At 50.3% G+C, this 13,206-nt stretch overlaps 1 protein-coding gene and 1 long non-coding RNA gene across 2 annotated transcripts; one reads left to right on the top strand and one right to left on the bottom strand.

The window, feature by feature from the left end:
• Positions 1-290: 290 nt before the first annotated feature.
• Positions 291-2,813, top strand: LOC147966649 (uncharacterized). The gene is made up of 3 exons (XR_015607836.1): positions 291-461; positions 569-759; positions 2,755-2,813. It is a non-coding gene; the product is annotated as an uncharacterized LOC147966649 (long non-coding RNA).
• Positions 2,814-4,620: 1,807 nt separating this feature from the next.
• Positions 4,621-6,347, bottom strand: LOC125515422 (GDSL esterase/lipase At5g33370). Its single transcript, XM_048680892.2, has 3 exons — positions 6,006-6,347; positions 5,776-5,903; positions 4,621-5,679 (listed from the first exon to the last, which is right to left on the bottom strand). The coding sequence occupies exons 1-3, from the start codon at positions 6,244-6,246 to the stop codon at positions 4,930-4,932; spliced, it is 1,119 nt and encodes a 372-aa protein (XP_048536849.1). The 5' UTR covers positions 6,247-6,347; the 3' UTR covers positions 4,621-4,929.
• Positions 6,348-13,206: the final 6,859 nt, after the last annotated feature.

The following is a 13,206-nucleotide window of genomic DNA, read 5'->3' as shown; positions in this document are numbered from 1 at the left end:
AAAATGTATGGTTATTCAAAACAAATGTGTATTAAAAACCAGGCCCGTACCGTGGACATGTGCAGCGTGTGTGGCTGTACAGGGCCCCCAAATTAGTGGGGCCCCAGATTTGTATATACTTAGTACTAGTATTCTTAGTAATTAGCACAAAACAGGTTGTGGCATGCCTGCGGGGCCCCACAATGAATTAACTGAGCTAACTCCCAACTTGTGTTCCCAAGAGTAGTAAATTACAACGCCACCGCTGTTGGTCGTTCCTCTTGGGCCCTCTTCTCACGCACGCCTCTCTCTCTATTACCATTCTCTCTTAGTCTTCTTCACAACGCCGCCGCCGTTCCTCTTTCCCTGCTAGATTAAATCAATCTCCAGTCCTTCACTAGCCAACGTTCCGCTCCAAATCCCTCAGCTATTAATTTTTCATGATTTCCCCAAATTATCCGTTGCAATGAGCTGTGGAATAGGTAACGTATCACTTCCAATCCCCATCTATTTATTTGGTTGGTGTTCTATTCATCTCGAATCATCAGACCTGCAAATCAGTCTTTCACTCGACCTCCTTCGTTTCCAGTTGCCAGTTTGCCACCTTGCCGGCCCTGCGACCTGTGTGTGTTAGAATCAAGTGGAGCCTGGATCCCTAGAGGCCCTGCTCGTCACAGAGATCCAAGCGCTCAGCGGGCCGGATGAGGCTGCGAGTTCTTGATCGCCAAAGCAACACGCATCTCCTCCCCCTGATCTTCTTCTCACATCGATCGAAGACAGGTTCTTTTGTTTCATTCTTTTTTGACCGCAGGTTCATTTTTTAGTTCCTGTGTGTCGCTTATTTTACTTTCTGCAATGTCCTCTAGAATTAGGAAGTGCCAGTCAGGATATGAAAAACGTCAGAAAAAAAGATACTCACTGAATCTCTAAAAGGTGGTCTTGATAGGTTTGTTGTTAAAGAACCAAACCTTTCTTCTGAAAATCTCTAGATGTTATTCAGAAGATTGTACTCTGTACCAACGTGATATATAATCCTAATAATAATAACAATTAGATCTTGTTTTCCTCATCGTCACTTGCTATGCCGAGGGCCCATTTTCTGACTTCGCACCGGGCCTCCATTTTTCCCGGTACGGCCCTGTTAAAAACCCTCAGTGTCATATTTATGGTTATCCAATACATTGCACATTTGTATGGTGAAGTCTTTCGGCTCCTTTTTCTTTCTAAATACCTTCATGAAGCAAACATAGTAGTATAATTCATAGCTTTAGTCTGCGACTGCCCTAAAATAGGCCATCAATCCTATGATTTTAAGAAAACACACGTTCAAAGCAGGGCAATTTGGATTTCCGACCACCCATGGGAACAATTCAAATAGGAAGGTCTCTCGAAAGAGTAAAGATTATTACATCCGATAACCAATTAATGGCTTTGCCAATGCCTTCAGTGTAGCCTGCATAGCAAGCCAAAGAAACAATAGAAATGGGACAAGAATGTTTGATTGTCCCCAAGAAGATGGGTGTACATATATGATTAATATCTTATCTAATCACAAAAATGAGATTAGGCCAACATTATAAACGCCTTCAAATGAAATGATACATCAGAGTAGCGAGAAAAAAGAAAACATGTTTGAAATCTTAACCGGCTAATGCAATTCCATTTATAGACATAAGCAATCAAATAAGTGTTTGTGCAATTCTGCGTACAACAAAAGGCTTGATTAACAAAGACATGGGTGAAGGGATTGACAGATGTAGCATATCCATGAAAGGACTGATGCAATCTTGACTAATGCAAACTCAGATGAACAACATGCTGCTGCCCCAAAGTAAAATATAGAGAACCAACTGCAGGTCATGTTTAAGAAAATCCCAGCAAATTTTTATAGCAAAAATCATACCGGTCCATAGAGAAACAATATGGTTTCTGGGCATTGAAGTCAGACCTAAACTCTGTGTTGCTGCGGTGGAGTTGTCAAATCTGACATCCAATCTACGATCTGAGAAAAAACTGGACCGCGGATCCTTGTCACCTACTTCTATTTCCAAAATTATTGCACGGAAGCCTCTAGCAAAATTTTGGTCTTGACGCTCTCAGAGATAAGCTGGTCCGTAGAGGGGAGGGGAGGCGATGGAGGACTGGAGATGTGTCCCGGCTAAGGGCCTCGTCCGGAAAAGGGCCACGACTGAATAGTTTTCTCTAGTGAAAAATTGAGAAATAGGCTAGTGGGAATGCTGACATGGAACAATGGTGACGTGGAGAGTTGCATGTTAAGAGAATTAGGTGTAGTGGGGATCAACTATTTATGTATTATAGGTATGTATGGGTTTACATAGGTAAGTAGTATTAGTTGTTTTACTTTTAAGTACTGATAAACATTTGTATTTGTGGGGTTTTGATTATGAATAAAGTACTGTGGCGTTGTTGCCCCATAGTTTCCAGTCAAAAAAGACATAAAGATAGTTCGCAATATAATTGGTAACAACATTTTTATATTTTATTTGATACCTAAAATATTTATAGGTATTTGGTTAATGTAAATACGTAATTTTTTCATATTTGTTTCAAAACCTAAAACATCTCTGTATTCAAAAAAAACTATTCGACACCTAAAATTTTCTATTCTATTACTATATTTGTTTACTGAAAATTACTATTCTATTACTATTTTTTACAGAAATTTTTCTATTATATTACTAGTTTTATAATTTTAGTCTATTACTAGTTTTTATATTTTCTACTATATTTCTAAATTTTCTATTCTATTACTAGGTAGGAGACAGGAGGAGGAGGGAAGAAGGCGCCCATAGGAGGCTGGCGGGAGGAAGAGGGAGGGAGGAGACAGGAGGAGGAGGATGGATGGCGGCCGGAGATAGGAGGAGGAGGGAGGAGGGCGACGGGAGGAAGATGGAGAGAGATACCTCGGGGGCGACTACAACGGCGGTGGGCGAGAGCAACGAAGGGCAACAACGACAGCCATGAGATGAAGCAACAGCAGAGCGAAGAAGTGAGAGTGAGGAGAAAAGGGACGACCGAGAAAGGATAAGCGGAGCTTAGCAGTAGCGCGGGGTGTAGGACCGCGATACTGCTAAGGCAACTACCTATAGCGCCTGTCTGGTGGCCGGCACTATTTCTATGTGGGGCCCACCACCTGGCCCAGTGTATAAATAGCAACAGCATGGGTTACACGACCCACACTTCTGCTGCTTTAATAGTTGCAGCGCGGGTCCTAAAGAGCACGCTTCTACTATATGTCCTGTCCCGGGGGTACTGTTGGACCCTCTTAGTAGTAGAGCCGGATTGGCAAGCCTGCGTTGCTACTACTGGTTATTTGTAGCGCGGTATTAATTCCCATGTTGCTACTAAGTAACAATAGTGCGGGCTCCCTCCCCAGCGTTGTTGTTAAGCGTCTATCTATAGGGTTTCCCCTGGTAGTGACGCATCCTTATGTTGCTTCTATTCCATATGTTGTGTTATGTGTTGCTAATATTGCTTGTTGAAATCTTGCTCTTCTGTCTTGGTAGATGAAGTGGATGTCATGTACTTAGACATGCCATGAAGAGGTGAACGGTTACAAGAATAGTTCCTATAGAGGATTTGTGACTAGAGAGGAGGGAGAGGATTAGTAGTACAAGTTTGTGCTCTAAGAGAAGAGCAATCATGAAAGGCAAGGGTGCATGTCAGATCGGGTTAAGTGAGCTGAAGAACTTCATATTTTCGTCCAATTTATTGTAGTTTTGTTGTGTTGTAACATGCAGTAAAAGCATTGATTTGAGTGGTAGCTGGTAAGCTCACCACATCGGGGTGCAAGGTAATCACATCAGACACAAGGCAACCAAACAAAGCACATCGCATAAGCTGAGTCGAAAATTATAAAACGCGGGCAGCAACCAAACGCTTGAGGTTAGTTTGCTGCCGTAATTAGGGCTGCAAAGAGTCGAGTTCGAGCGAGTTGAAGTTGGCTCAGCTCAACTCATATGAAAATTCGAGCGAGCTCAAACTAAGTGAAGCTCATGATCGAGCTGTAGAACATGACTCGTACTTAGCTTGTAACGATCTCGAGTCGATCTCGAGCTAGTTTCGAGCTAAATGAGATGGTAAAAATTATAAATCTATGAATGAAAAACAAAAAAATTAAGGTGAATATGCTGGAAACCTTTGCCAAAAATATAGGATATTTAACACATAGTCGACCACGTGCCATAATTAGGCCTAAATCTTCTCTGCACTTAATTAAGTCTCCATATTCGTTGATAAATAAAATGGAGATAAAATATGGACAACATATATGGTAATAAATCATCTTATTTTCATTTAATATATGGCATGATCATTTAACATAATGATATTCTGTCGAGCTATCGAGCTAAAATCGAGGGAGCCAACATTGGCTCAAGATCGGCTCGTTTCTCGGTCGAGCTACATAAAGTGTTCAAACTTAACTTGTTTCTTTTCGAGTCGATCTCGAGTCAAGTCAAAAAACGAGTCGATTTCGAGCGGCTCACGAGTCTCGAGTTTTTCTTGCAGCCTTAGCCTTAATGCATCCAGTGTTTTGTGGGCAACCAAACAAGGTGTAAAACATGGGCCAGATATGCAAGCGGGGCCGAAAATCGATTCAGACAATGAAACTAGCAAAACTGAACAATCATGGGCCAGATATCCATGATTCAATTATCACCCACCCGGCTGTACTAGATACACGACACGTACACGGATATGACACCACAAGTACCTCGATTGTAACCATGGATTTATCTGCTGGCTAGCTAGCTGAGCACGTATCACAAAACTAGCTAGAACATCAACCTGACACACTAGCTGAAATAACGTACACGTACTTACTGAATACTATATTATTAACGTTTTGTTTGACAAAATCAAGAAGGCCATGTGCGAAAAAGCATAAGCAATCGAACTGCAAATGATCGAGGCTGAACCATCGATCTTCTAGTCGTGGAGGTGGCGGTCGAGATGGAGGATGGTGGAGAGGTTCATGGGGGAGATGTAGTCGGTGGAGCCGGTGAGGTAGTTCTGGGCGATGAGGCGGTTGGCGCGCTCCGTGGGGTGGAAGGCGTCCCAGAACACGTACTCGTCGCGGTTGGCGCAGAGGCTGGACACCATGGTGCAGATGCCGATGCCGTTGAACCGGCCCTGGCCGCAGCAGGCCTCGGTGGCGGTGACGAAGCCGTATGCCTTGGGGTCGGCGATGAAGTCGTCGTGCGCGCGGCGCGTGTTCACTGCCACGAACACCGCGCCGTTGCCGTTCCCGCTGCCGACCTCGGCGTTGAGCTGGTTGAGCATGGCCTCCATCTGCGGGTTGTAGGCCTCGGACGCGCGCTGCAGCTCGGGGTCGCAGCTGCCGTCGAGGCTGTGCATGGCGAGCTCGGCGGGCACGCAGCCGATGGGGCCGACGCCGGTGACGAGGATGCGGCGCGCGCCGAGGCCGTGGATGCGGCGGAGCACCTGCTTGTACTCGGACAAAATGTACTTGATGTAGTCGGGGAGGGAGAACTCCCGGGAGCGGGCCGAGTAGGGCACCAGGTAGTAGTTGTTGACGAAGTCGTTGCCGCCGAGCGTGATGAGCGTCAGCGCGCCGCCGACCACCCGCGCCGCCCGCTCCGGGCCGTAGAGCTTGGCCAGCCGGTGCTTGTACTGCTCGAAGTAGGTCAGCTGCTTCGAGATCCGGATGATGTTGGCCTGCACGATGATGCATTAGAGTGTGTGTACAGTAGAGTTAATTGTTGAATGAAGTGTGCATTAAATGATGGATGGATCGGTGAAGGAAGCACGTACGAACTGGATGCCGGTGTCGTTGAGGATTCCGATGCCGGCGGAGGCGAAGTTGGCGCCGACGAGCAGGTTCTCGCCGTCCAGCTCGGGGCTAAGATACGGCAGCACCGGCACGGATCCTATCTGCTCGCCTGCGTGCAACATTGTTAATCAATCATTAGTTAGCCAAGCCCTCTAAATACCACCGACGGCTGGTGAAGAGCATCCATGAATGCACGAGCTTGCTACTCAACTGATGAGGTCGACGACGTTCTTGCCATTGGAGAACCTCCCCGTGGCGCGGTGGTCCGGGGTGTCGATGCCGTAGGGCCACGAGTCGGCGCGCGCCGACGTCATGAGGTAGTTGTTGTTGCCGTTGTCCACCAGCGAGTCGCCGAAGATGAAGAAGGCCCGGGCCGCGCCCGCCGCCGGCAGTGCGGGGAGCAGGCAGAGCGCGACGGCGAGAAGGGCCACTTGCCACGAGGAGGCCGCCATTGCTGCTATCGCTCCACACTCACTTGCCAGTTGCCACTGAAAGTGAGATGTAGTAGCTAGTGTATGCGTGTACACTTGGTGGATGCACTGAAACGTTGCGTGCAGTCGCCATTTATAGAGCATCTATCCGTCTAGGTAGGCACTTGTGCATCCATCTAGTGAGTGCGTGAGTGGCCTCTTGGTTGGATCATGTCGTCGTCGCCGGAATTTACTCCGCGTGGCCCGGTACGACGTGTGGTTGGTGCACTGCTGTGCTGGTCACAGTGCCTGCGCGTGGACCTTTAATTCTCCGGTAATTATGTCCCGCGGTTTACTGTCAATTCCTTGCCGGTTTTGGGGTTTGGTTGGTGTGTGCATTTTCAGACGCGCATTGGATCTTTGCAGGCTGTTTCACATGAATGATGAGCTGCCTCTGACTGAGCCAGAAACAGATTTCTTGTTAGTGTGTGCTGCAATTAATCACCTTTGTGAGAGCACTTCTGCTTACCCTCCGAATAACAGTTGGTTGATTAGGGAGGTATCTCAATGTTCAGCACCACTAGTATGCAAGCACACACGCAACTCGGTTCAATTGCGTGTGGCATCTGGTAGGACGATTTCGAGTACCATAGTGGTGAATAAATTCCGATCTAGCCGAATATCTGCACACCAGATGAATCTTAGTGCAACTAGTACTCGTCATCAAGTCGAGCTGCAATAAAACATGAAATGTCCCTGCGTTTCAGTTATGAAAGAACAAAGTGCTTATGAATTTCACAGAGTACTGTACTCTGGAGAAGTTTTATTTTTCAAAAATCGAAATGGCATACTCTGGAGAAGTGAGTGAAGAGATGATGGTCTATCCATTTCGTACGGTTGTTTATTCACAGTGACCTAAGGCAACTTGTTATTCATTCAAGAGGGCAGTTGGATCTGTCTAACATCTACGCAATGACGCCTAGATTCAGGTGAGCTGTATGCAGTAGCAGCTGCTATAACCTTCCCAATGAGAAGCAGATCTTAATTACAACAGCCCACATGCACTTTCATCACTAGAGTGTGGTTTGCACTAACAATCCAACCTAACAATGCTCAAATCAGCCACTATGAGCTTGTCAGTTACAGTTATACTCCACACTCCACAGTATCCATCTCAAGATTGCTACTCCGGTGCTAAACCAAACCGGCAGAACAAGCACCATCAATATGGAGATCAACCAACGGTTAGGTACCACCTTGATCGATCAATCGATGAGTCGACAAGCACCATTCCACCGCCTCGTCATATAATTGCCTGTCTCCTCCCCTCCAGGCTCTAGGACTCTAGCTAGCAAGGGATTATGGTTTGTGGAAGCGGAACCCCATCCATATGTATGTAAAATTAGATGGATCTGTGCCCAAGCAGTACAATGCCGTAGGCAGGGGCCCAATCCATCCCCAACCCTCAGCCGCGCGGCATTTACTCAAGAATTCAGGTACGTGTGTCTCTGAGCAGCAGTTAAATCTAGGCATGCAGCCAAGCATTGGTGAAATCATTTGCCAAGCTGCAAACAGTTTATTATTTATAGTGTCCATAGATGAATTCAGGTATGTGTGTCTCTGAGCAGCAGTTAAATCTAGGCAGGCAGGCAGGCAGGCATGGGGGTGAATTGAAAATCTGCCAAGCTACAGACAGTTTAGAGTAGACAGATGAACCTTCGAGCTAGCAGGTGCACATGCCCTGGGTTTTACAGGGTGGGCCGGCGGGGCTCAGTCGACACTCGACAGAGGAGTACTCTACCATTACGGGCGGGTGACCTGGCAGGTGAAGTTAATAAGCTGCCGCTGGATGGATGGGTGGATCCATGGTTGGTTCACTCACCTTCTTATGGAGGCCATTGAATTCCGGTGTTCCCTCCCTGGAGAGACACGATGGAGGATGAAACACAGAGTTAACTCTGAGATGAGATGAGATAAGATGAGATGGATCGGAGCCGAAGCAGCAGGTCAAGTACATGGATTTCGACTTGGCTAGCTTCCTCCTGCCGGCTCCGGCAAGTTACCCGATCGGCCATGTACAGGGGTCACTGTATGCTGGTTAATTACCACGGGGAGTTACCCACTGCCGGCGAGATGTTTTTTTGTACCTGCAGCTCATTGAAACCTGCATCTGCCTTACGGCTGTATGTTCCTAGTGAGTACTAGTATTATAATACAGTACGTACGTGCGGCTGCACGGTGCACGTACGCGTGTGCTCCTGAACTGTCGGCTCCTCCGTCTGAATTCGAGCTTGAGTATGTGAACATTTTCTCCAAGTTTCAGAAATGAGGCGCGCGTTGGCACATTTCTCTGAACATTCCCAGGTAGGATCGGGGTAGCACGTCGACGTCGCTGCATGGGTGGAGGTAGCTGACTACTCCTGCCTACCTACAACGAAAACGACGGTTTATGAGGTCTCGGGCCTTAATGAAAATTACGTATGCAGCTAGTATCAAATTGGCGCCATCAATCAATTCTTGTACCCTTTTGGTGCATACGACGTTGCCGCAACATGCATATACCGACGAGCAGCTGTCGTCGATCGGTGGACGATGATGAGGTTGATAGGGCGTCGCTGTCTAACTAACGGAGCATCATGCGCCGACGAGAGTGATGTTAGGCGTGGCACGCACCTGCGTAATTAGATGTTCATATATAGAAAATAGAACCATGCTTATATTGGTCACTGATGTTACGTACGCGGTGGTCTGTCTAGCTATTTTTCTTCTGGCGTCCCGAAATATTGGGATCCTAACTAATTGCACGCCAACTTTTAATTTGTCCACATCCGCTCGGTATATATGTACGTGAACGACTGAAATGACCAGCCTATATGCGTACGTGCGTAGTACGTATGTGGTAGTGATGGCAGTAGCAGTGAGATCCACGGGCTGCACGTATGTGGCCCCTGTATCCGAGAATCTAGCCGTACGTAGTTATGTTGGTCATTCACACACCAACCGCGCCTCATGCTCTCATGCTCTTCCACGCCTCGCACCAACTCTCGTGGCTTTTTAATTTCATGCCGTTTTTACTGCAAAAAAATATGCACTCCGAGGTTACTCAACTACCATGCGTGTTCCTGGTTCAGACTGAGCGCTGGCTAGCTAGCCTGCAGGTGAAACGAAGGTAGGACTAGCGAATTAAGTTGGTGAGTTCGACGGGTCAGATCGAAGCCGTTTCACCGGCTATTTATGGTCGGGACGGTGGTAAGGCCAACTTCACCGTACGACTCTAAACGAACGTCCGTTTTGTCTGGATTTCGTCCATTTAAGATGACAATGGAAACAAAAACAAACATGCATGTCCGGCTGGTGTTCTAGACGCCCACCGCGGCGTCCAACCTCAAAACGTCCGCATGCACTGGCCGCGTCAAAAGTCGACACCGCTCGCCGCACTTCTCCCTGCGCTCGCCGCCCGCCCTGTCGTGCCCGTGGCCGCCTCACCGCCTGCGCACGCGCTCCTTCCTGCAATCGCCGTCCGCCGCCCGCGCTCCTCCCTGCGCTCACCGCCCGCACCCTTGCCGCCCCGCGCCGCGGCGCTAGCTCGCCGCCGCGCCCCGCCGTGGTCGTCCAGCCGCACCAGCTCGCAGCGGCGCCCCGACGCCCATCGCCCCCTGCGCGCGCCCGCGCCATGGCGGCATGCAGCCGTGCCCAGCACCCGTGCCCGCGCCATGGCGGCATGCAGCCACGCCCAGCGCCCGTGCCCGTGCCATGACCGCCGGCAGCCGCGCTCCGCGCTCGCGCACGCCGCCCGCAGCCGCGCACGCCGTCCCCTGCGCTCGCCACGGCCCCCGGCCCGCGCGCGCTCGCCCGGCTTCTCCCTGCACACGCCGCCCGCAGCCGCGCCCCGCACCCCCGCACGCCGCCCCTGCGCTCGCCGCGGCGCCCGGCCCCCGCGCGCTCGCCCGGCCCCTTCTGAGGCCGCGCCCGCTCGCCCTCTCGCCACGGCGCCCGCGCTCGCCTGCTCGCCCGTTGGCCCTCCCCGCCTCGCCTCGGCGCGCCCGCCCGCCCGTCCGCCCGCCTCGCCTCGCCCCGCCCCGCCTCGCCGCGCTCGCCTCGCCGCCGGCCACGCCTCGTCACGCTCGTCCACGACGGGATGCTGTCGGTGCTCTCGTCACGGGCGGAGAGAGAAAAGGAGGAGAGAGAGATGTGGGGCTGACATATGGGGCCGACGGGCATGCAGCGGACGAGGACGCCACAGAGACGTCAGTTTCGTGTCCGCTTTTACCCCAAAACCAGCTCAAGTTTGGGTCACGAATGGAGTCGAACAGACAGAAAACAGACAGAAAAATAAGATGTGACCGCCTCGTTTGTCCGTTTAACCCAAACGGACGGGCCGAAGAACAGGATGGGGTCGCGCGATGGAGTTGGCCTAAGTACGGCAACGGCGACAGCAGGCCGGCCGGCCGGACGGGCGCTGCCACCGCTCCACGTCCAGCGCATGTCTCGGCGAAGAGTCGGTAAGTGGTGTGATGGATGTGTTTTGATCTGCTCAAATAAAGTGGCTAAGCTAGTCTTGATGTCGTGCAATTGGAGTACTTGGTCCATATATTTTACTTATATCATTGGCATCTCTAAAAAAACTTCTATGGTTGACATGTGTTTGCATTCAATTTTTTTACAGCCCACTAAGATTTACAGCCTATTAGGGATTTACACCGCCGCTTAAAATGACTCTGTCTGAAACTACCTTTTCTAATCCCTCCACGTCTTGTGACTACTCTTCTTCTCCTAGAAAATCCTCCCCTATCTCCCATCTCTCCCTCACTAGCAATGCCTCCCTCTCCTCTATCCTTTTCCGGTAGGCTAGTGTCCTCTACACACCGCCTTCCCCCGCCGTCTTCGAGTCAGCGGCCTACCGGCCCAGCATCCAGTGTTGCCCGCATCCCTTCCCTGGCAATAGGACGGCCTCGATCTTAGGCACCGTACATAGGAGCAACAACGGGCGTCAACGCATGAGGAGCATCGATGTTGAAGCGCAGTGCCTCTCCACTGCCGGCCATGCTTCCGAGCCACCTCGAATCGCGAGTAACTCGATATCCTTTATGGTCGCGTGCAAAATGAGTCTGGACCACTCTATCCGGACAGATGCGAATGGTCTGAGGGTGTGCTTTGGAGATGCCCTTAGCATGTTCCATTTGCTCACAACACAATCTTTTTTACCCTCGTACACATTTTCAACATTTCTTCTCTAAAGTTTCTTACAACAACGAAAGCACCTGAAGTCACGGCTAGGGGGGCCGCAAACGCCTCCTCCTCCTCGGCCGGTGGTCATTGTCGCCGGAGAGGCGGCCCTTGCACGATCGGTGTAGAGTTGGGTCAAAGGGAGTGGCCCCTCCCGATCCAGATATTGCCTCCGCAGTAGGAGGAAACCGATTTTGTTGTCGGCACTGCCACAGGTGGTGGTGTAGTTGACGGTTGAATCTTCGCCCATGGCTTGAGAGGAGGTGCCTTTCTATGCCGCACAGGTGGGTGGTGTAAGCATGGTTTGGTGGTTGGTGTCGGTGTGCGAGGGAGGGGGGTGTGTTGGGTTCCTAGGCATTGGGCCAACAACCCTAGGTGGTAGTCTGCATGATTGGCTGTCCAGCGAGCATCATGTCAGCAGTGGTGGTTTGTGTCCCTTGGTCGTGTAGGTGACAAGTGTTGGGGAACGTAGTAATTTCAAAATTTTCCTACGCACACGCAAGATCATGGTGATGCATAGCAACGAGAGGGGAGAGTGTTGTCTACGTACCCACGCAGACCAACTGCGGAAGCGTTGACGCAACATAGAGGAAGTAGTCGTACGTCTTCCCGATCCGACCGATCCAAGCACCGTTACTCCAGCACCTCCGAGTTCTTAGCACACGTACAGCTCGATGACGATCCCCGGGCTCCGATCCAGCAAAGCGTCGGGGAAGAGTTCCGTCAGCACGACGGCGTGGTGACGATCTTGATGTTCTACCGTCGCAGGGCTTCGCCTAAGCACCGCTACAATATGATCGAGGTGGAATATGGTGGCAGGGGGCACCGCACACGGCTAAGGAACGATCTCAAGGATCAACTTGTGTGTGTAGAGGTGCCCCCTGCCTCCGTATATAAAGGAGCCAAGGGGGAGGGGGCCGCCGGCCAGGAGGAGGGCGCAGGAGGAGTCCTACTCCTACCGGGAGTAGGACTCCCCCCCCCAATCCTAGTTGGACTAGGATTCCCCGAGGGGGAAAGAGAGAGAGGGGGCCAGCCACCTCTCCTAGTCCTAATAGGACTAGGGGAGGGGGGAGGCGCGCAGCCCACCTTGGGCTGTCCCTTTCACCTTTCCACTAAAGCCCACTAAGGCCCATATAGTTCCCGGGGGGTTCCGGTAACCTCCCGGTACTCCGGTAAAATCCCGATTTCACCCGGAACACTTCCGATATCCAAACATAGGCTTTCAATATATCAATCTTTATGTCTCGACCATTTCGAGACTCCTCGTCATGTCCGTGATCACATCCGGGACTCCGAACTAACTTCGGTACATCAAAATGCATAAACTCATAATAACTGTCATCGTAACGTTAAGCGTGCGGACCCTACGGTTCGAGAACAATGTAGACATGACTGAGACACATCTCCGGTCAATAACCAATAGCGGGACCTGGATGCCCATATTGGCTCCTACATATTCTACGAAGATCTTTATCGGTCAGACCGCATAACAACATACGTTGTTCCCTTTGTCATCGGTATGTTACTTGCCCGAGATTCGATCGTCGGTATCCAATACCTAGTTCAATCTCGTTACTGGCAAGTCTCTTTACTCGTTCCGTAATACATCATCCCGCAACTAACTCATTAGTTGCAATGCTTGCAAGGCTTATGTGATGTGCATTACCGAGAGGGCCCAGAGATACCTCTCCGACAATCGGAGTGACAAATCCTAATCTCGAAATACGCCAACCCAACATTTACCATTGGAGACACCTGTAGAGCTCCTTTATAATC

This window comes from Triticum urartu, chromosome 6A, assembly GCF_056163025.1.
Source record: "Triticum urartu cultivar PI428250 chromosome 6A, HENAU_Tu73, whole genome shotgun sequence".
In the NCBI taxonomy this organism is placed as follows: Eukaryota; Viridiplantae; Streptophyta; class Magnoliopsida; order Poales; family Poaceae; genus Triticum; species Triticum urartu.
Note: the sequence above shows the minus strand (reverse complement) of the source record. Positions and strands in the feature narration are given on the sequence as shown.

Excerpts from the sequence above, each read along its gene's own strand:
- LOC125515422 (XM_048680892.2), bottom strand. The coding sequence starts at position 6,246 with ATGGCGGCCTCCTCGTGGCAAGTGGCCCTTCTCGCCGTCGCGCTCTGC. Across the intron at positions 5,904-6,005 it reads GAACGTCGTCGACCTCATCA|GCGAGCAGATAGGATCCGTG; the intron begins GTTGAGTAGCAA and ends TGTTGCACGCAG. Across the intron at positions 5,680-5,775 it reads ACGACACCGGCATCCAGTTC|GCCAACATCATCCGGATCTC; the intron begins GTACGTGCTTCC and ends ATCATCGTGCAG.